The sequence below is a fragment of the Leucopleurus acutus genome (genome assembly GCF_964270905.1).
Source record: "Leucopleurus acutus genome assembly, chromosome: 3".
NCBI lineage: Eukaryota > Metazoa > Chordata > Mammalia > Artiodactyla > Delphinidae > Leucopleurus > Leucopleurus acutus.
Genome location: NC_139145.1, coordinates 6,675,866 through 6,699,285, shown reverse-complemented (window position 1 = coordinate 6,699,285; position 23,420 = coordinate 6,675,866). Strand labels below are relative to the sequence as shown.

Here is a 23,420-nt window from a genome sequence, read left to right as displayed (position 1 = left end):
TTCTCAACTCAAATATCAACACCTCCCAATATATCTCCTCCCCTCATATTAAGCCATTATTATGTCCAGATAACAAACTTGCCAACAATCACTTAAAATGTCTTCCTAAATAAACTGTAAACCCCATAGAAGCAATACTATCCTTATTTCGATCTCCATTGTTTCCCTATTTCTCGAAGACAGCCTAGCTCATTAGGTGGACTGTCAGAATTGCCAATCCCCACACAAATGTTACAGCATAGATATGCACAAATTGAAGTAAAACAAACAAACAAAAAACTGCAACACAAAATGAAATAGGAATCATATAAAATGTCTGTGCACAATACAAATCAAAACACTGTACTTCTGAAAACGTATTTGAGTACTCTTAGGAAGAAAGTGGACTGGATATCAACTTTTTTTTCCCCCTCATCTCGCAGCTTGTGGGATCTTGGTTTCCTTGACCAGGGACTGAACCCAGGCCCCCAGCAGTGGAAGCACGGAGTCCTAACCGTTGGACCACCAGGGAATTCCCTGGATATCATTTTTGAAAACAAGTGCCTTGAAGTCAAAACTAAAATGTGTTCCTTATGTTTCTCCAGAATAATTTTAATCCTATTTTAATGTTGATTTGGAAACTACCAAATGGCACAAGATTTATGGAAGGGATTTATATACCCAGAAAAATTAACCATGTTTTGGCCCTTTAACCTAGAAACCCAACTTTAAAATCTAGTCCTGAAGATGCACCTCTACAAACGTGAAACAACATACACAGAGGATCACTGTTAGTAGTGCTAAATCACAGATGCCAGAATAATTGATAAAGGTTGTTAGAAAACAAGATATTCTGAGTGTCAAAATATTACACCACATATTACTTTCTTATTCAAGAAGAAAGTAGTTTACCTTTAAAATACAGGTCTCTGGTGATCATTACCTTAAGTAATCAAATGTAGCATCACTAACAGAAGAATGTTATAAATCTAGGTCTTCCTGATGAAATACAACATTATCATGATATATTTTGTAAATGATCTTTTGAAGCCTGCAGACCAAAATGTAAGTGACAAACTATGACTCACAGGCCTTTTTTTGCGAATAAAGTTTTATGGAAAAACAGCCATATACACTTGTTTACTGAGATCTATGGCTACTTCCCCACGACAAAAGTAGAATGGACTAATTCGAGACCTTCTGGCCTGGAAAGCATACAGTACTTCCTATCTGTCCCTTTTCTTTTCTTTTTTTGTTTTTTGGCCGCGCCCTGCAGCATGTGGGATCTTAGTTCCCCTACCAGGGATTGAACCTGCACCCCCTGCATTGGAAGTGCAGAATCTTAACCACTGGACCACTGGGAAAGTCCCCTGTCCCTTTTCAGACAGTGTGTGCTAGCTGTTGTTCAGGATCCAATTACCAGTTGATAGAAATACAAGAAACAGAATAAACATTTAAACACACCATGAAAATAAAATCAGAAATATCAATATGCTCAAATAAACAAGCTAACTTTACACATCAAGAAACTAGAAAAGGAAGGACAAACAAAGCCCAAAGGTAGTAGAAGGAAGGAAATAATAAAGATCAGAATGGAATTCAAAGAAATAGAGAATAAAAATAAAATAGAAAACACCAATAAAACTGAGAGGTTTGAAAAGATAAACAAAATAAGACAAACCTTTAGCTAACTCACCAAGAAAAAGAAAGAGGGTTCAAAATTAAATATGAAAAAGGTACTACAACTGATACCACAGAAATACAAATGATCATAAGAGATTGCTATGAACAACTGTACACCAAAAAACTGGACAACCTAAGAAATGGATAAATTCCTAGAAACATACAACCTACTAAGAGTGAATCATGAAGAGACAGAAAATCTGAACAGACTGATTACATGTAAGGAGATTAACCAGTAGTAAAAAACCTCCCAACAAACCAAAGTCCAGGATCATAAGGCTTCACTGGTGAATTCCACCAAACATTTAAAGAGGAATGAATATCAATCCTTCTCAAAATCTTCCAAAAAAAACAGGAAGGAGGGAGTACTTCCAAATTCATTTTATAAGACCAGTGGTATCCTTATACTATAACCAGACAAGAACACTACAAGTAAAGAAAATTACAGGCCACTATCCCTGAAGAACACAGATTCAAAAATCCTCAACATAATATTAGCAAACCCAAATCAATAATACATTAAGAGGATCATACACCACGATGAAGTGGGATATATCCAGAGATGCAGGATGGTTCCATATCTGCAAATCAATCAATATGATACACATTAACAGAATGAAGGACAAAAACTGGGGACTTCCCTGGTGGCACAGTGGTTAAGAATCCGCCTTCCAATGCAGGGGACATGGGTTCGATCCCTGGTTGGGGAACTAGATCCCACATGCGTGCTGCAACTAAGAGTTTGCATGCCACAACTAAGGAGCCCACCAGCCACAACTAAGGAGCACACATGCCACAACTAAGGAACCAGTGAACCACAACTAAGAAGCACACGTGCAGCAACTAAGGAGCACATGTGCCACAACTAAGGAGCCTGCCTGCTGCAACAAAGACCCAGTACAACCAAAAAAAAAAAATTAAAAAGTTAAAAATAAAGTTAAAAAAGGGACAAAAATCATATCATAATCTCAACAGAGGCAGAAAAAAGCATTTGACAAAATTTAATATCCATTCATGATTAAAAACTCAACAAAGCATGTACAGAGAGAATGCTGCTCCATAATAAGGACATATATCACAAGTCCACAGCTAACATCATATTCAACAGTGAAAAGCTGAAAGCTTCTCTAAAGTCAGGAAAAAGACAGGGATACCCATTCTCACCACTTTTATTCAACATTGCATTGGAAGTCCAGCCAGAGCAATTAGGCAAGAAAAAGAAAGAAAAGGCATCTAAATTAGAAAGGAAGAAGTAAAAGTGTCACTCTTTGCAGACAACATGATATTATATACAGAAAACCCAAAAGGCTCCACCAAAACACTGTTAGAACTAATAAATGAATTCAGTAAAGTTGTAGTATGCGAAAACAATATACAAAAATCAACTGCATGGCAGGGGGATAAATTAGGAGTTTGGGATTAACATATACACAGTACTACATATAAAATAGATAATCAACAAGGACCTACTGTAGACCACAGGGAACTCTTCTCAATATGTAATAACCTATATGAGAAAAGAATCTAAAAGAAGAGGGGATATATGTATATGTATAACTGATTCACTTTGCTATACACCTAAAACTAACACAACATTGTAAGTCAGCTAGACTCCAATATAAAATAAAAACTAAATTAAATTGAAAAAACAAGAAATTATGCTAATAAAGGAAGTAAGAACTTATAAAAAATATCAATTGGGTTTCTATACACTAATAACAAACTACTAGAAAGAGAAATTAAGAAAACAATCCTATTTACAATTGCATCAGAAAGAGTAAAATACCTAGGAATAAATTTAACCAAGGACATGAAAGACCTGTACACTGAAAGTTATGAGATGTAGATGAAAGAAATGGAGAAGACAAAAATAAAAGGAAAGATATTCCGTGGCTCATGGATTGGAAGAATTACTGTTAAAATGTCTCCTGTACCAAAGCAATATAAAATTCAATGAAATTCTTACCAAAATTCCAATGGCGTTTTTCACAGAAATAGAACACACAATCCTAAAATGTGTATGGAACCACAAAAGGCTCTGAATAGCCAAAGTGATCTTGAGAAAAAAGAACAAACCTAAGGCATCCTGCTGCCCAATTTAAACTGTATTATAATGCTATAGTAATCAAAACAGTATGGTACTGGAACAGAAACAAACACAGAGATCAATGGAACAGAATACAGAGTCCAGAAATTCAAAACCACACACATACAATTAATTTATGACAAAAAAGCCAAGAGTATATGATGGAAAAGGGACGGTCTCTTCAACATGTAATGTTGGGACAACTGGACAGCCACATGCAAAGGAATGAAACTGGACTACTCTCTTACACCATACACAAAAATTAACTCAAAATGGATTAAAAACTTGAATGTAAGACTTAAAACCATAAAACTCCTAGAACAGAACATAAGCAGTAAGCCCCTTGGCATTGGTCTTGGAGATGATTTTTTGTATTTGACAACAAAATCAAAAACAAAGGCACCAAAAGCAAAAATAAACAAGTGGAACTATGTGAAAGTAAAAAAATTCCTGCGTGGCAAAGGAAACCATCAACAAAATGAAAAGACAATCTACAGAATGGGAGAAAATTTTTGCAAATCATGTATCTGCTAAGGGGTTAATATCCAAAATATATGAACTCATACAATTCAACAGGAAAAGACAAATAATGCAATTTAAAAATGGGCAGAGGATCTGAATAGATGTTTTTTCAAAGAAGAGATATAGACGGCCAAAAGGTATGTGAAAAGGTGCTCAACGTTACTATTAAGGGAAATGCAAATCAATGCAACGAAATAGCACATCTCTCAGAATGGTTATTATCAAAAAGACAACAAATAACAAGTGTTCGTGAGGATGTGGAGAAAAGGGAACCCTTGTGCACTGTTGGTGGGAATGTAAATTGGGGCTGCCACTAGGGAAACAGTATGGAGTTTCCTCAAAAAATTAAAAATAGAACTATGATATGATACAGCAATTTCACTTCTGGGTATTTATGTGAAGAAAACAAAGACACTAACTCAAAAGATATATGTACCTCCATGTTCACTGCAATGTTATTTACAATAGCCAAGACATGGAAGCAACCTAAGTGTCAATCTACAAATAAAGAAAGAAAACATAGTGTGTTTGCATGAACACACACACATATACATACCCAACACACACACACAATGGGATAAAAAAAGAAGGAAATCTTGCTGCTTGCAACAACATGGATGGACCTTGAGGTCGCTATGCTAAATGAAGTCAGACAGAGAAAGACAAATACCATATGATCATATGACCTCACTTATATGTAGAACCTTAAAAAAAAAACTAGAATGCATGGATAGACAGATCTATGGTTGCCAGAGGAGGGGAGAGTGGGATGGGATAAATGGGTAAAGGTGGTCAAAAGGTACTAACTTCTAGTTATAAAATAAATAAGCCCTGAGTACATGCAATATACAATATGGTGACTATGGGTAATGATACTGTATTGTATATTTGAAAGTTGCTTAGACAGTACATTTTCAAAGTTCTCATCACACACACACAAATCTGTAACTATGGATGGCGATGGACGTTAGCTAGATTTAATTCGGAATAGATATACAAACATTGAATCATTATGTTGTACACTTGCAACTAATATATGTCAATTATATCTCAACTTTAAAAAACTTCAAAATGTGTGACTTTTAAAAACGTGTTACTTTTCAAAAAATCAATATAATGGAGAAATAACGGCCAACGCTCTAGGTTAAAGGAGACTAAAAGACACAAAAAAATTGCCGTATATAAACCCTGATTGCATCTCACATCCAAAGACACTCAGAAGTGTATTTCAGAGCAATGTGGAGGATTTTAGTTTTCACAGAGTATATAGAAGGTGACATTATTACTTTAAATTTTCTTGGGGTATATAATAGTTCTGTGGTTTAATTAGCACAATGTCCTTATCTTTAGGAGATGCATTACCAAGTATTTAAAGGTCAAGTATTAATACATGGTTGCAATTTATTTTCAGCTTACTCCCTCGAATAACTCACCAAAAAATGTATTTATCTAGAGAAACAGAGCAAACATACAAAATGCCCAAAATGGGTGACTCTACTTCAACGGACATTAATTGTACCGAAGCTTCACATTTTATTTAGGTTTACGACTTTTCAAACGAAAAATGTGGGGAAACAATACTTAGACCAAACATCCTGTTAATCAGAAGTTCAATTATCCTAGATATAGGGCAAAAAAGCCTCCATCCGTTTTTCTTGGAATCCCATGTTTTGAAGTTTTGTAGGGAGCTACAGGTTTAGGAAGTTCAGATGAAGAGATAAGGGAGCATCCTTGCTTCTCTTTTGTAGCAAGAGTTGTGGCCTATATAAACTTATATTTCTATACAAAAAAACGCACTCCATAGACATCCATGAAAGTACATTTCTACCCGAATGTAATGCGCCAAAAATAAAGAACGCGCAAAGATAATGCCAAATTCTCTGACGAAACTTCTTTTTTTGCATAGAAAAGGAAACGGAGGCCCTTTCTCCCACTGCTCACTGGCATGTGCCGGAATCGCCGGGTGCGTGAAGGACTCGAGGACACGGGGCTGGAGTCAATGGACCCTAAAGGCGGAAATTCTTTACCTCTCGAAGAAAAATCACGAAGGCTGCTTTGGAGGCTTTTGAAGAGGGGAGCACAGGATGAAACCTAAACGACCCCGCGGAAGCGCCCTTAGGATATCTCGCCGGAGCGGCCTCTGGACCTGGCCGTTCCGGGAGGCCCCGAGGCCGCGGCGGAAGTGAGCGGCGTAGGCCTCTCTAAGCTGACCCCAGGGCGGCCCGGGACAAACTCGTTCTAATTCCACCTTCCATTTGCTTCCCTCTCCTACGCGCCGGCCTACCGGACGCCGGATGGGACCAAACCACGACCAACCGGAAACTGCTCAAGAAACACCCGGCCAGCAGCGGAAGAGACTGCGGCGAACGAAGTTCGCCACTTCCGCTTCCGGCTTGGGAGGGGTCGGAAGAGGCAAGGTTTCCGCGGTGGCACCGTCGGCCACGTTCGATCCCTTCAGGTGGAGAAATTCTAGTTTTCTCTGGCGTGGGTACAGATGGGTTCCGGGTGGGCTAGGTGCGGGAGCTGGGGACCGAATGAGCCCCAAAGACAAGGTTGAGGCTGGAACCAGTCCTTAGATGGGGCTGCTGGTGGGGGGCGCAGTCTGTTTCTGGGGCGGGGTTGGAGGTGGGATACGTTTTGTGCGTATTTAGATCGCTGAATACTGGCGCCTGAAGGGCGTGGCTGCGGGCAGGGACCCACCCCAAGCAAGCACATCAAAAGGTCTATGTGCCTCTCGCCTCGTTCCTAGAGCCCTAACAGTGATTTTCCCATATCGATAATCCTGCCGATCCATGAAGTAGTCTGTCTCCTCCGGTCAATTCCACAAGGCAGGACACAGTGCTAAACTCAAATGCTGTCCCCTGCATCTGGGGGGTTTTTCATTGTTGTTAAATCAGTAAGCAATCGAAGACAGCATTACGTTTGCTAGACCTCAAAACTACTTGGCACGTAAGATTTAAAGTTTCCCCTTTCTTTTAGTAGGGGGTGGGGGGATTGCTTGTAGCTTCGTGAAGTCCCAGCCTTTATACTTAATTTTTTTCTTTTGGTCTCTTGTGTTTCCCTGGTTTTCTTTATTTCTTTTTTCTTTAGATATTTACCTGCTAAGCTCCTGGTGGTCCCGAGTGACCCCTGCTGTGAGCAGTGGCCTCCCTTTCTAGACTGTCCCTATCAACCTCAGGGGGACTAGAGTCTATATCCAAGGTGGGGGAATCCTTATTTTGTAACAATTTGGTTTTCAGGAGGATGCTCTTACATGTGGATAGGCAGCGGTACTCAAGAGAGCCCAAGCACACTGACCAGGAGATTTACAAACTGATTTGAGAAACCTTCTGAGGTTTCTTGGGAGCAAGAACAAAATGTTCCTTCCCCTTTTCCTTTTTCATTAAACATTGAGCTACCAGTCTCTATGGATGAGATCCCTCATATCCCACTAGGTTGGAAATCACTACAGAAGCAAAGCAAGGCGCAACAGAGAGATAGGTGAGGGCTGCTGGTGTCTTTGGTGGGGACAGCCACTGGGGAACTACTGATCTCTTTGTCTGCCACAAGGGATGTCATGGAGGAGATCTCTCTTGGTGTTGCAAGGAACATCATAACTAATATGGTGATGAAGAAAGGTAAGTTGTTTCTGGTTGTCCTTAAAAATCTGTAGGCATTAAATGTTATCCACTAGGTCAATAGCTCACATTTATATCAAGTGAATTAATGAACTTTCATTATTAGGGGGAAAAGGATAAACACTATATAAGAATGAAAGGACAATTTACCAGAAACATATAAAATGACTACATTTTTATGCATCCAGTTATACTGCCTCAAAATACAAGATAGAATTTAAAAAACAATCTGACTACCCACAGTCATACTGGGGCATTTTAACATACCTCTCTCAGTAAAGGGGAGATCATGAGATAAGGTTTTTAATGATACAGATTTTAAAAACACAATAAAATTTATCCATCAGATATACTGAAAATCTGTTACACCCAACAAATTATAGAATACACATTGTTTTCAACTATACTTGAAGGATTCTTAAAACTTGACCATATGAGATGTATCAGTTGAGACTGAAATCCACTGAAACAGACTCTTCCCACAAGAGTGTTAAACCAGTTAGTTTATTTTTTTCATGTTACAAGAAGTCCAGAAATAAGCAACCCATAGTTGCTTATACATAGCTAAATAATTTGTCCTTATTATATAATCAGTAGTGTATAACTGTCATCCTATTGGTCTATTCTCTAGGAAAAAAGAAGAGATAAGACAAAGGGCAAATGGTAAAGTGAAAACGCCAGATGCGATGCTCCCATTTCCATGGAATTCTTTAGAACCCACAAGCAGTGACCTCTGCCTCCTTTCTCATTGGCCAGGACTGTGGGCTCATGGGCACTCACAGCTGCAAGGAAAGCTGGGAGATGAATCCTTAAGAACTGTCCACACTGCTAATTTGAACACAGTTGTATTGTTAATTGAAAGAAGGAGGGGAGGAATGGATATTGGTACAGCAACTTCTTTTGTCTCACACATTAGGACATGTGGCAAGTCTCTAATAATTTTCTGTTTGAATCTATGTCTTATAGAATCTGTGTCACGCAGACCATGTATTCTGCGCATAATGCAATTAATTTAGAAATCTATAACTAAAAGATAACTAAAATATGCACAGAGTCTGCACATTAAAATATATATTTCTAAATAACCTATAGTTTGGTCCAAGACATCTTGATGAGAAATGGACAATATTTAGTACTTAATTACAATAAAAGCATTATGTATCAAAACTTTTGTGATGTAGATCAAGGGGAATTTAGAGTGCTGTATAATCTTTAATACTCATCAGTTAATGAGTTGTCACACTTTAAAGATTAAACACTCACTGATAAATCCAATCACAGAACCATAACATTTATAAGGTTGGTTCCAGTATAACGTGACTTAAGAGTTGTGCCTGAAGGCTTTCTAAATTGGTCACAATAGGGTTTCTCTCCAGAGTGAGTTCTAAAATGAGTGAGATGTGAAGGACCTAAGGCTAGCCTGTAGTCATTTCATTCATATAGTTTCTGTCCAGTATGTATTCGTTTGTGCATTATAAGGTTAGTGCTGGTGCTGAATGCTTTTCCACACTGAATACATTTATAGGGCTTCTCTCCTGTGTGAGTTCTCATATGTACCCTTAGGCAAGAGGAATTCCTAAAGGCCTTCCCACATTCTTTACACCCATAGGTTTTCTCTCCAGTGTGAGTTCTCTTGTGCACAATAAGATAAGAGCCTGTACTGAAGGATTTTCCACATTGATTACACTCATAAGGTTTCTCTCCAGTGTGAGATCGTGTATGTTTCTTAAGGGATGACTGATCAATAAAGGATTTCCCACAGTCACTGCATTCATAGGGTTTCTCTCCAGTGTGTGTTCTCATATGTTTCTGAAGGGATGAAGGAACAGTGAAAGCCTTGCCACATTCCTTACAGTCATAGGGTTTCTCTCCAGTGTGAGTTCTTTTGTGCACATTAAGATGAGAGCTCTGGCTGAAGGATTTTCCACAATGATTACACTCGTAAGGTTTCTCTCCAGTGTGTGATCTCACATGTTTCTTAAGGGAAGACTGAAAAACAAAGGCTTTCCCACAATTGCTACATTCATAACGTTTCTCTCCAGTGTGAGGTCTCACACATATCTGAAGGGACAAGGGGCCAGTGAAAACTTTCTCATGTTCATTACATTTTGCGCTTTCCTCCACAGTACACATTTTTTTGTGGAAACTAAGGGAAGATCTTTTTCCATAGTCACTGCATTCACAGAGTTTCTCTCCAGTAGGTATTTGTTCATGTACTGAAAAGGAAGAGTGTAAGTTGAAGGACATAAGATGTTGATTACACTCAGAAGATTTCTCTCCTGTGAGAGTTAAGTGTTTCCTAAGGGATGACTCTTGATTGAAAAAATTTCCACAACCATTAAATTCAATAATTTTCTCTCCAGTGTGAGTACTCACATGACTCCTAAGAGTTGAGGGTTGGCCAGAGTCTTGCCCATATTCTTTATATTTGTTGCATTTCTCTCTCTTGCAATATCTTGGACAAATAAGGTGACAGTTCTTTCTAAAGAATTTTCCACAATGATTAAATTCCATTGGTTTCTCACCAGGGTGAGTTGCTGCCTACAGAATAAGGAATCACTGGTGACTAAAGGCTTTCTCACTTTCATCACAGAGGAACTCACTCCCATGTGGATTCTGCCATATATATGAAGCATATTATTATAACTAACATTTTTACCATTTTCAGGGTGTGTGTATAACTTTTGCACTATTCTTTCAAGTTGAAATAGCTGAATACTCTTCCCAAGACCCCATGGTATTCATTCCCATCAAAGGGCATCCTAAATATAGTTTTTCTAGTCATGTGTGAAGAATGAATGAATTATTTATTAAATACTTAATAATTGAATCACATTTAAGTAAATGTTTACTTTTTGATATTCTCTGCAAGGCAGCAAGTGTTGAGGTAGGTTTGGAGATTTCTCCAATTTTATGGGATTCATAAAGGCTTTCCTGAAGCAGCTTTCTGATGAGTGAATTCCACTTGCCTCAAGTGTCTCCCCTTGTTTGGGTGCTGCTGCTGTTTTAATTCCTTGAAATTCACAGAGTTCTCCCATTCTAAAAAACCAGGAACCATTTCTAGTGAATCTCACCGTTTTTATGCCATTGGAAGTTTTTTCCCCAGGAACATTCTGTGTAAGAATTGCATCTTTTGATTTAAGTTGAGTATCCTGGTCTGAAAGTGAATGGGGAAATTTTTTATAATTATTGGGAGAAAAAGTAGGGATGAAAGAAAAAAGGAGGCAGGCACCCTATGGATTTGTTTTCAAATAATAACACTAACTATAGGAGGAAAATGTGAAAGAGAAGATGCAACCAGTGACCAGAGAAATTAATTTAGGAACTTGGCTCTGGAAAAAGATGCCAATGATAGGGACAAGCAATGGAAATGAGAGGTATTTTACTAAGTACTCTGGAGGCTTGAAACAATAAGAGAAGGTATTATCTGGAAAGCAAGTGGGGAGAACTGAACAAAAAGTATTCAAGGAAATGTGAAATTGAAAAAGTAATTAAAATAGTTTTTCCTTTGAGACCAAATGGAAGTATGAATGAATGGAGAGATGGTGAAAGAAGGAAAGCTCATGTAATGGCCTCTGCCTTCTTTCCCACAATGACTGACATTCCCAACAGTATCACCCCTTGCAGGCTGTGGCTATTCCATACAATGACCCCTTTCTGCCTGGGGCTCACCTCTATAAGCACCTTGGAGAATTCGTCTCTGCTCTGGCCTCAGCTCTTCCTGTTCCACCTCAGTGAACAGACTGTGTTTGCAGAGATGATACCCTGCTCATGGGGAAAGACACATGATGTGGGGAGACTGTGAAGGAAACAAGAAATCTTTCCACAAAATTGATTCCAATACTTTGGTTTTAAAGGATTCTGAAGATAGGCAAGTGCAGCTTTAGGGGGAGCAAAACAATCAGATTATATAACTATTTCACAGGGCCCCAAAACAGACACGCATACTCCTTGTCCCACATGACCTGACCCTTGAATTCCAAGCCCAAGATCTGCAAATTACCTAAATTTTTTAAGGATAGAGAAAATAAAATCAGTGCATTTTCATGGGAAGCCACAAGACTGCTCCACAAGGGCAGGAACCATCCATTCTGTGTTTACCATGTACTGCCATTCTTTTCACAGTTGCTGGAACAGATATGTGATGAAGAACTATTACGTGTAGGAACAAATGAATACGAAGGAATGAGGTCAACTTTACCCACTGAGGCTAGGTTCCTAAAGTTCTCCAGCATCACGTCTCTGTACAGGATTTTCTGAGCAGGGTCCAGCAGTGCCCACTCCTCCTGTGAAAAGTCCACTGCCACTTCCTCGAAGGTCACCGAGTCCTAAAACATCACATGTGCACAGGTTCAGCCAAGGACCATCTCTAACTCTGAACCAGAAAGATGGCGAGTGAGGCTGACAGGACTTGGGAAGGAGACCCAATGTGTAGGAAGCTCAGACATGCTTCAGAGGTCTCATTATTTGACCCAAGGCTCAATTCTTGGAACTTTCCACTTTTGTCCTCACTCCCTGCACCATATCATCCAGCAGCTTAGCAGCTTTTCTAACACAGTGGAACTTATATTTCCACAACTAGGTTGTGAGGAATCTGCCAGTCTTATTGAAGATCAAGACTGAGCATACTGCAGAATGAGAAAAATAATTAGTGAAAAAAGTCTTTATTTTCCTTCATGGCACCCAGCAGAATATGGAACTAATACTCACCCTGGAGGATTATCTGAAAAAAATTAACAAATGTTAAGGCCTTTCCTAAGACATCCTCTATCTCCTATTCTGAGAAGCCCAGAGAACTGGGGAAGCCTAAGGCCAGCCTGCCTGAGCTGTGAAGCTGTGGGTCATGGGCAAGAGATGTATCCTTTAGCAAGAGCAATGCTTTTTTGGAAATAATAACTTCCCACATACCTGTGACCAGGTTGTCAGCAATCCTGCAGCCATTCTTCCTCTTGTGTCTCCCTCCTGGCCAGGCTCCTGGACTGGAGCATGCAGACCTAGAGAAGAAGAAAGAAGCCATGAGAGTCTTGGCGTGACAGATATTCAACACTTACAGGCCTGGAAGCTTCCTCACACTAGCTTTAACAACGCACACACAAATGCACATATATGCACATATACATACAAACAATACAGTACAGATTTTATCTCCCTATCCAAGAACAGTTAGGAATGGGAATACTGTATGTACTTATTATTATTATTATTATTTTGCGGTACGCAGGCCTCTCACTGTCGTGGCCTCACCTGTTGCGGAGCACAGGCTCCGGATGTGCAGGCTCAGTGGCCATGGCTCATGGGCCCAGCCGCTCCGTGGCATGTGGGATCTTCCCGGACCAGGGCACGAACCTGTGTCTCCTGCATCAGCAGGCAGACTCTCAACCACTGAGCCACCAGGGAAGCCCTGTATGTACTTATTTTTTTAACTTTTCCCTAGACTGAACTACCAAAAATGCCTAGAGTCACTCACAACTCAGGAGCAATGAGCGCTCTAGTGTTAAAATTACTCAAAATGCCATCTGTCTGTATAAGAAACCAGGACTCCTTTGGCAAATAGCTGAGTCCAATGTGGAACAAGAAATGTGCAAGATGAGCCTGGAACAGCTTATACCAGAAAGCAAGGAGCCTACCACACAGGAGAAAACTTAAAAATGTTCCCACTGGCTTAAGATGGAACAATTTAATAAAGAATAATGACTACAATCAGTTGAAATATACCAAATGTAAAACAAAGCCATGAGTATATAATGTTACTAAAAAAACCCTCAATGGTCACTATCGGAGGTGGCTAGGATATAATTTTGTTATTCTGAAAATTCGTGAAAAGAATCAAGGCTTCCCTGGTGGCTCAGTGGTTAAGAATCCACCTGCCAATACAGGGGACGCAGGTTCGAGTCCTGGTCCGGGAAGATCCCACATGCCACGAAGCAACTAAGCCCGTGTGTCACAACTACTGAGCCCACGTGCCACAACTGCTGAAGCCTGCGTGCCTAAAGCCCATGCTCCACAAGAGAAGCCACCACAATGAGAAGCCCACGCACCGCAAAGTAGAGTAACCCCTGCTTGCCACAACTAGAGATAGCCCGCACACAGCAATGAAGACCCAACACAGCCAAAAATAAATAAAATAAATAAATTTATTTAAAGAATGTAATTAAAGACTCAAATGTATCACCCCGCTCCCTCCTTTATGAACAATATTTTATGATTACCAAATAGTTGCGATAAGGGAAAGCTCTTTATAGAATAATTATAGAAACTTTATTAGGAGCTTCATTTATTATGAAGAAAATGCTAGAATCAGAAAGTCACCATTCTGCAACCACTAGTAAATTAATGGACCTAGGCAATGACAAGAAATGGCTATTAAAATATTAGATGAAAAGTGAATGGGGATGTTTATTTTCAACTTCTAATTTTGAAATTATTTTGAAAAAATTTCAAACTCAAAAGTTGTGAGAATAGTGTAAATATGATGAACTTCCCTATACTCTTTATCAGTTGTTAAAGTTCTATCACATTTGCTTTCTTTCTCTCTCTGTAGGGGTGTGTGTGTGGGGGGGGGTGTTTCATCAAGAATGATATTGAGAGGAAATTGCGGATGTCATGACCCTTTTCTCCTACATTCTTCAGAGTATCACAGGAACTTAGAACTTAGAACATTCTCTAACACAAACACAATGATTGAAAGCAGGATTTAATATTACTATCTATCATACAATTCATATGCAGAATTTTACCAACTGGCCCAAAAATGTCCTTTATAGCAGTCACTTTTTAAACTTCCCATCCAGGATCACGCCCTCAAAGTATGTTTCTTTAATCTTCTTTAATCTGGACCAGTCCCTCAGCCTTTCTTCATCTTCCCAGGTTTGAAAAGTCCAGGCCAGATGTTTTACAGACAGCCTCAGTTTTGGTTTGTCTGTTGTTTTCTCATGATTAGATTCACAAAGTTCATTTTTGGATGATGTATTATGTGACTGATGCTTGTCCTTCTCTGCATCACTTCAGGAGGCTTATGATGCCAGTCTTGTCTCATTATTGATATTAACTTTGATCACTTGGTTAAGGTGGTATGCAGCATGTTTCCCCATTAAGTTACACTTTTTTTCTTTTGTAATTAACAAGAAACCTGAAGGAGATAATTTAAGACTAAGTACATGTGCTGGGGAACTTTATAAAGTAAGATCAAGCTGACACTGGGACCAACTGATAAATCTTAACATCTCAAAAGAGACATCTGGACATCATTAGTTCTGATATGATGTAACAAAAAACAACACCAATTATAAAATATTTTTGCCAAAAAAAATCCTAACAAATCCTTTAATTAGCAGTTTATAGAAGAAGGGTAAGAGGAGACAGAGGACATGTTAAATGATATTATATACAGGACATAACCAGACAAATCCAGTTTGGAGGAGAAAGAGGAAGGGAGAACTCTTCCTGATTAAGAGACTTAAGAGGTGTAACAATCCATTGTAAAGTGTGGCCCTTAGATCTTGATTCGAACGACTATAAAAACACATTTGAGACACGTGGTTTTAACAGAACACAGACAGGGTATTAGACGATATTGGTAAAGAGAAAAGCATCCTGGGCTTCGGAACCAAAAAAAAAAAAAAAAAAGAGAGAGAGAGAAAGCAGTTCCTGATATGCAGGAGCTGACCTGGTACTCTCAGCTAGGCCTTGCTGTTGTGATGAGCTGGCCTGAAACTCACAGCAACGTCTGGGTGTTCTCCTGTTCAACACCCAAAACAGCAACAAGACAAGGTCACTCTGTGACCATGATATATTGAGACAAAAGCAAGAACACTCTGTAACTGTGTTTGAACATGGACAAATATAAACATTATTTACACCTCAGAAATGACCAAACATCCCCCTTTTCTGGCTAATATGAGTGACTGCTCCTTGTTTATCAATTATAATTTTAGCCTCTGTATAGTTTTCCCCCTTTGTAGGTAACATTTACTAAGATGCCCAACACAGAATACACTTGCACCCTACAACATCCAATCAAGAACTCACCCCAAAAGCACCTAATACGAGCCCCAATTCTTTTTTTTATAGGTTAGAAAAATGTGTGGGGTTTTTGTTTGTTTTTTTATATTAAGGCTTTGTAGTTGCATTTACTAAGTTCCTGGTTTCAGCTGGCATCTTAAAAATATATCCCTTTAAGTTATGATTTTAGGTTCTCAATTGACAAAGGTCAACTAGACAATGACAAAGTCTAAAAAATGCCCAACATTGACAAAGAAATTAGTTTGAAAACTAGAAAATCTGCCTTCAAAAATAGCTATTTCTACCAAAGTGGACAAAAGGTATTGTTGTTTAAACAATTAAACTACAATTAAACTACAATTTTATTTTAAATATCACCATCCCTTGGGAAATACCACTATAGCTTGAAAAATCACATTCACTTACAACTCACACTCTTGATCCTTGAAATGACATCTTATAATTCCGATACGCAGTATGCTTCTGAGTCAGTAGTTTTACCCTGGATGCCCTTTAAAGAAACCTTTTGAATGTTAAAATGATGTATGACTTTTTATTAAACTTACTAGCCAATTTGCTACTATGTATATCAAGAGCAATGTTCCCCCCCCTTTTTTTTTTTCAATATTTATTTATTTATTTGGCTGCACTGGGTCTTAGTTGTGGCACATGGGATCTTCAATCTTCGTTGCAGCATGTGAGATCTAGTTCCCTGACTAGGGATCAAACCCAGGCCCCCTGCATTGGGAGTCTTAGCCACTGGACCACCAAGGAAGTCCCTCCCCTTTCTTTTTTAAATGTAATTTTAAAATTTATTTTAATTGAGATAACAATGATTTATAAAATATAAGTTTCATGTGTTCAAAACCAAAGTCCTTAATAAGTCTTTTCTAACACTCTCTTACTGAGATATCCCACAGTTCACCATTGTGTGCATTCTGCCTTGCTGCAGTAAGTAATAAATCCAACTTGTTTAACTCTGTGTACCCCTGGTGGTCTTTAGCTAAAGACCACTGATAACATCAAGAAATACTGTTAATTTGGGGGTGTGTGATAATGGTGTTGTGATAATGCTAAAAATGTCTGTTAAAAGTTTATGTAAGGGCTTCCCTGGTGGCGCACTGGTTGAGAGTCCACCTGCCGATGCAGGGGACACGGGTTCATGCCCAGGTCCGGGAAGATCCCACATGCCGTGGAGTGGCTGGGCCCGTGAGCCATGGCCGCTAAGCCTGCGCGTCCGGGGCCTGTGCTCCGCAACGGGAGAGGCCACAACAGTGAGAGGCCCGCATACCGCAAAAAAAAAAAAAAAAAAAAAAGTTTATTTAAAAAAATTTAAAATTGAAGTATAGTTGATTTACAATGTTGTGTTAGTTTCAGGTGTACAGCAAAGTCATTCAGCTATGTATGTGTGTGTATACAGATATATATATACACACACACATATATATATTCTTTTTCAGATTATTTTCCATAATAGGTTATTACAAAATATTGAATATAGTTCCCTGTGCTATACAGTAGGTCCTTAATTTTTATCTATTTTATATATAGTTTTGTGCATCTGTTAATCCCAAACTCCTGATTTATTTAAATTAGGAATTAAAAGTTTATTTTTATTAAATAATTGTCTTGTCAACCCTCAGAATGGGAGAAAACATTTGCAAATGAAGCAACTGACAAAGGATTAATCTCCAAAATTTACAAGCAGCTCATGCACCTCAATATCAAAAAAACAAACAACCTAATCCAAAAATGGGCAGAAGACCTAAATAGACATTTCTCCAAAGAAGATATACAGGTTGCCAACAAACACATGAAAGAATGCTCAACATCATTAATCATTAGAGAAATGCAAATCAAAACTACAATGAGGTATCACCTCACACCAGTCAAAATGGCCATCATCAAAAAATCTACAAACAATAAATGCTGGAGAGGGTGTGGAGAAAAGGGAACCCTCTTGCACTGTTGGTGGGAAATGTAAATTTATACAGCCACTATGGAGAACAGTATGGAGGTTCCTTAAAAAACTAAAAATAGAACTACTATATGACCAAGCAATCCCACTACTGGGCATATGCCCTGAGAAAACCATAATTCAGAAAGAGTCATGTACCCCAAAGTTCACTGCAGCTCTATTTACAATAGCCAGGACACGGAAGCAACCTAAGTGTCCATCGACAGATAAATGGATAAAGAAGATGATGCACATATATACAATGGAATATTATTCAGCCATAAAAAGAAACGAAACTGAGTTATTTGTAGTGAGGTGGATGGACCTAGAGACTGTCATACAGAGTGAAGTAATTCAGAAGGAGAAAAACAAATACCGTATGCTAACACATATATATGAAATCTAAAAAAAAAAAAAAAGGTTCTGAAGAACCTAGGGGCAGGACAGGAATAAAGACACAGACGTATAGAATGCACTTGAAGACACGGGGAGGGCGAAGGGTAAGCTGGGACGAAGTGAGACAGTGGCATGGACTTATATATACTACCAAACATAAAATAGATAGCTAGTGGGAAGCAGCCACATAGCACAGGGAGATCAGCTCGATGCTTTGTGACCACCTAGAGGGGTGGGATATGGAGGGTGGGAGGGAGACACAAGAGGGAGGGGATATGGGGATATATGTATATGTATAGCTGATTCACTTTGTTATAAAGCAGAAATTAACACACCATTTTAAAGCAATTATACTCCAATAAAGATGTTTTAAAAAAAAAGAATTGTCTTGTAAGTCTCTTGCTCTGTAACAGTTCTCTTTCCTCTTTTGCCCCCGGACTGGGTTAGGCTGGTTGTATCCTTATGATATCCTTTTCTTTTAGAGATACAACTCAAATTCTGGGTGAAATGACATGATGTTTGATATTTGTTTTAACATGCTCCAGGAAAACAAAACTCAGTTATTATAGTAAGTAAGGGGAAGAATTAAGAGTGCAAAATCATGGTAATCATTGAAGCTGGATAATGGTTACAGGGAGGTTTCATCATACACACTCCTGAGTATGTTTGAAAATCCATAATTAAAAGTTCTAAAGAAAAGATATATAACTTTCCATACAGAAGGGGACAGAGAGAAAATGTACTGGTCTAGACCTTGGCATCCGATATAGTAGAAAAAGAAAATCTTACGTTTTGGTCCAAATTCACGTTACTTGTGTAATCCAAAATTATTCCCTTAAGAGAATAATTTTATTTAAAGAAGGTTCTAGCTTTCATTAAAGAGGGTCCCCCAGGCAATTAGTGTGAGCAAATGGACCTATCTCTGGAAAACTCAACTTCAAGCCAGGCCTCAAAGAATTCCCACAGATAAAATTCTAAGTAAACTGAGGAAGTCACAGTTTAAAAAATTATGAAACACAAATATATAAAATATATAATGTACCATGAGTGAGAAGCAGTCAAAACACAGGCAGCAGGAAGAAGAAAGCACAATACTGCAGGTATTAGACTTTTTAGACATTATGTAAAAAAAACCCTATATTTAACAGGCTTAAAGAAATTAAGAGAAATATGGATGAATATGGAATAAGATACGCTAGAAATGATGAAACAGTTTTAAGAAACAAACGTAACTTTTAGAAATGAAACAGATTCGTTGAAGTTAGAAATTCAATGCAACGATTAACTACCAGATTAGAACTTTGTTACACCATTTGATGAGAAACTAGCTAGGAATTTCCTAGAATTAGTAAAAGACACTAACCTTTGGATCCAGGAAGCACAATAAATCCCAGACTGAAAGAATAAAAAGAAATCCACACCTACATTTATTTTCTTCTTTGGTATTTGATTTTTCCACCCCCACAATCTTAAAAGTAGACAGGGAAAAAACTCAGGTCACCTAAAAAGGACAGACAAACTGATGTCTCACGTCTCAAGAGCAACAAAGTATGTCAGAAGGATGACACCTTCAGTGTGCTGAGAGAAAAATAACTTAACAACTTAGAATTCTAAATCCAGTTAAAATATCTTCCTTAGGTTCAAGGGTGAATTTATGAAATCAAACCCTGAATCTAATCAAGCTTTTGGACTAACTACTTTTAATAGGAAATACAGAGATAAACAAGTTAAATAACACAAAGCAGCAGCAATCAGCTAAATCCATAATGTAGGACAAACGCCTTGATATCTCCAATAAGTCAATGGATTTTTAAAAAAAAGGAAAAAGGAGGAGGAGGGGATAAAACAAACTTAAGAGATACATATTCAAAAAAACAAGGTGGGTACCCTGTTAAGATCCTGATTTGAACAAACTGTAAAAAGATATTCTGGAGACAACTGGGGAACTTTGGAGTTTGCCAGGTGGGAAAACGCGGTGATGGTTATGTACCAGCCAGAGACGCATGCTTAAGTACCGATGAAAGGACATGACGTCCAGAATCTGCTGTAAAAACACTCCAGAAAAAAGAAAAAGCAGGTGACTAGGCTACCAGCACTGTCCAACTCTTATGTACACTATCTAATACAATAGCCACCATTTACATATGGCTATTGAGCACCTGAAATGAGGCTAGTGTTATTTAAGTAATTTAAATTTTAACTTAAATTTGAATAGCCACATATAGCTAGTGTATTAGACAGCTCAGGCCTACGGGATCCAAGAATGGTAAAATATCGGTAATTGTGAAAACTGAGTGTTGAAGATATGATTCGCTATATTATTTTCTCTACTTTTGTGTGTGCTTGAAAATTTCCATATGAAAAGCTTAAAGTTTTAAAAGGGGAGTAAAATAAAGCCATTTTAAAGTAAAGACCCAAGAGAGCTTACCCATCTAAAGATCATCACTAAAGTAAATTCTCAGTATTCCAGGAAATAGGAATTTGTATGTCTGAAATGTTAAGTGAACTTTGATTATATAAAATAATAATAGCAATATCTAATTTGTGAGATGGAAAAGCAAGCTGGAATGCTACTGAATAATAAAAATATATAAACTGGGAGGGATGTGACTAGTCTTATGCTCCTGGTATTCTTCCGTTAGAGAATAAAGGTATTGATTAGCTTTAGACTTTAAGTGTGCATGATAAAATACCTAGGGCAACTACTGAAGAACACAGTGGGCTTAACTCACAGGCTAGAAGAAACAATGGAATGAGGAAAAAACTTCAATTATTACAAAGGCAACAAAAATAAGCAGGGGAAAAAAGCAACAAAAGCAAGTAAAATAAACAGCATGTTGTAAGATGGCAGAAAATGTCTTAATCAATAATCACAATAAATGTACAAATAAATAGACTGAACTCTATAGTTTAAAAACAAAGACTGCCATGTTAGATTAAGATAAATTTCAGCTCTATGCTGTTTCACGAGATGCACTAAAAACAAAACAACACAGAAAGACTAAATCTCAAAAATGGAAATGATATACCAGGCAAATATTAACCAAAATTAAGTTTGTTTGGCTAACTTAATTTCACACATTTTTAAGACAAAAGGCACTACAACAGGTAACTACATTAGGATATAAGATTCAATTAACGAGAAAGTATAAAGATTCTGAAGTTATATACACAAGTAACATAGTCTCATAAAATTTATACACAGAAGCTAACAGAATTAAAGTAGAAACTGACAAATCTCCATCAGTGTAAGAGACTTTAACACACTATTCTGAGTAATGGATAATCAGAGGAAAAAAAGAGGATTTGAAGGTCTGAATAGTAAAATGAACATCCTTCATCTAAAACACTTATAGACACAACTCTCAATAGAGAATACATATCTTTCTCAAGCATAAGTGGAATGTTTACAAAACTGACCCCACTGCTATACTATAAAGTTAGTCTTAAGCCTTTCAAAGAAGATGTATACAGATATGTTCTCTGACCAAAATGAAATTAAGTTATATATTAATTACAAAAGTAAATTATGTTGAAACATATGAAACTGCCATTTTTATAGGTTAAAAAAAAGGTTGAATGTTAGCCGTTTCACCATAGTTCAATCTAATAGAAAAAAAGCCATTGACATCTGGAGTTTAGAGAACATTACTACACTTACGAAGAACTCATGGGTAAAAGATATAATTAATGAATTAAATTAGAAATTAAAAAGTACATTAATACTATGGTATTGATCAGTGCTAAGTACCAAAACTTGTAGGTTGCAGCTAAAGTGGGCCTTAGGATAAAAAAAAGTAGGCTTTATGTACTTATATAAGAAAAAAAGTTAAAAATTAGTCTAAGTTTCCAATTTAAGAATTTAGGGAATTCCCTGGCAGTCCAGTGGTTAGGACTCAGCACTCTCACTACGAAGGGCCTGGGTTCGATCCTTGGTCAGAGAACTAAGATCCTGCATGCCACGTGGCGTGGCCAAAAAAAAATTTAGAGGAAAAAAATCTCAAAATAAACTTTTAAAAATTGAAGGAAAGAAAGAATAATATGATGAACTAGAAAACAAAAATCCAGAAAAGATCAAACAAAAACAATTGATTCTTTGAAAATTAATAGGAAAAATCATGCAAGATTATTCAAGAAAAAAAGAGGGAGAAGGTGCAAAGAAAATTGAAAAGCAAAAAAGAACACAATTATAGATGCTGCAGAGAATAAACATGTAAGATATTGTGAATAACTGTATGCTAATCAAGCTCAGAAGTCACAGGAAATAGCTCAATTCCTAGAGAAATAAGACTAGAAATAACAAACTGAATAGTCCTAAAATAATTATCAAAAATGACCTGGACAGTGATAGTTGCACAACCCTGTGATTGTGACTAATGCCACTGAATTGTATGCTTTAAATGTTTATAATGGCAAATTTTATATTGTATATATTTTACCACAATTTAAAAAAATGTATAAAAGTGGAATAATCTGGGTTGTTGCTGACCCCTTCAGAGAGACTCCAGGTCTCTCCAGCCCAAATAATTCACTGCCTAGATAGATTCTTTAAAAAACAAAACAACAACCAAAAAACCGAAAACAAAATAAAGAACTAGGCATACAAATTTCTCCCATGAAGAAAACACCAGGCTCAGAGGTTTTATAGATCAGTTCTGCCATTCAAAGAAGAGAAAATTCTAATCTGACTCAAATCTTTCAGGGATTAGACACACTTATGCAAAACTCCAGAAATGTGCACGATCCAAAACGTCATGTGTGCATTTTGATTAATCTATGACAGTACCTTACATAATTACCATGCGGGGAAAGAAGGGGAGGGGATGGACAGGCCACTTTTAAGATGATGTCACAAAACAGTTTGCCTTATCAAAGGGATTACCTTGATTAAGTAGATAAAGGAAGAGGAATGTTCCTTGAGATTGGTATAATACTGATATCAAACATGACAGCCATTATAAGAAAACAAAATGATACTGAGGTCTCATTAATAAACATAGATACAAAGAGTCTATAGAAAATAAGTCCAAATCAAATACATGAAAAAATGAGAAAGATAATACATCAGAACCAAGTTGAGTTTATCCCAGGAATGCAAGAGAGGCTTACTAGAAAATCAATTAATGTCATTTGTTTCATGAATAGATCAAAGTAGAAAACAGTATGATCATCTCAATAA

General features: G+C 37.6%; 1 protein-coding gene across 6 annotated transcripts in view; it reads right to left on the bottom strand.

Annotated features, from left to right (window-relative positions):
- The window catches only part of LOC309960372 (zinc finger protein 177-like), a 52,490-nt gene that overhangs the window by 11,201 nt on the left and 17,869 nt on the right, over window positions 1-23,420 (bottom strand). For 3 of the 6 annotated variants that reach the window (XM_082837106.1, XM_082837108.1, XM_082837107.1), the window contains 6 exons: window positions 12,796-12,881; window positions 12,089-12,215; window positions 11,560-11,652; window positions 10,962-11,044; window positions 10,264-10,428; window positions 9,587-10,103 (listed from right to left, as the gene is read on the bottom strand). In XM_082837106.1, the coding sequence (XP_082693232.1) occupies window positions 9,939-10,103; window positions 10,264-10,428; window positions 10,962-11,044; window positions 11,560-11,652; window positions 12,089-12,215; window positions 12,796-12,881 (719 nt within the window). In that variant the 3' untranslated portion in view covers window positions 9,587-9,938. Of the gene's footprint in view, window positions 1-6,211; window positions 6,596-9,586; window positions 10,104-10,263; window positions 10,429-10,961; window positions 11,045-11,559; window positions 11,653-12,088; window positions 12,216-12,795; window positions 12,882-23,420 lie in introns of those variants that run through there. The other 3 variants (XM_082837109.1, XM_082837104.1, XM_082837105.1) reach the window with 3 other exon arrangements.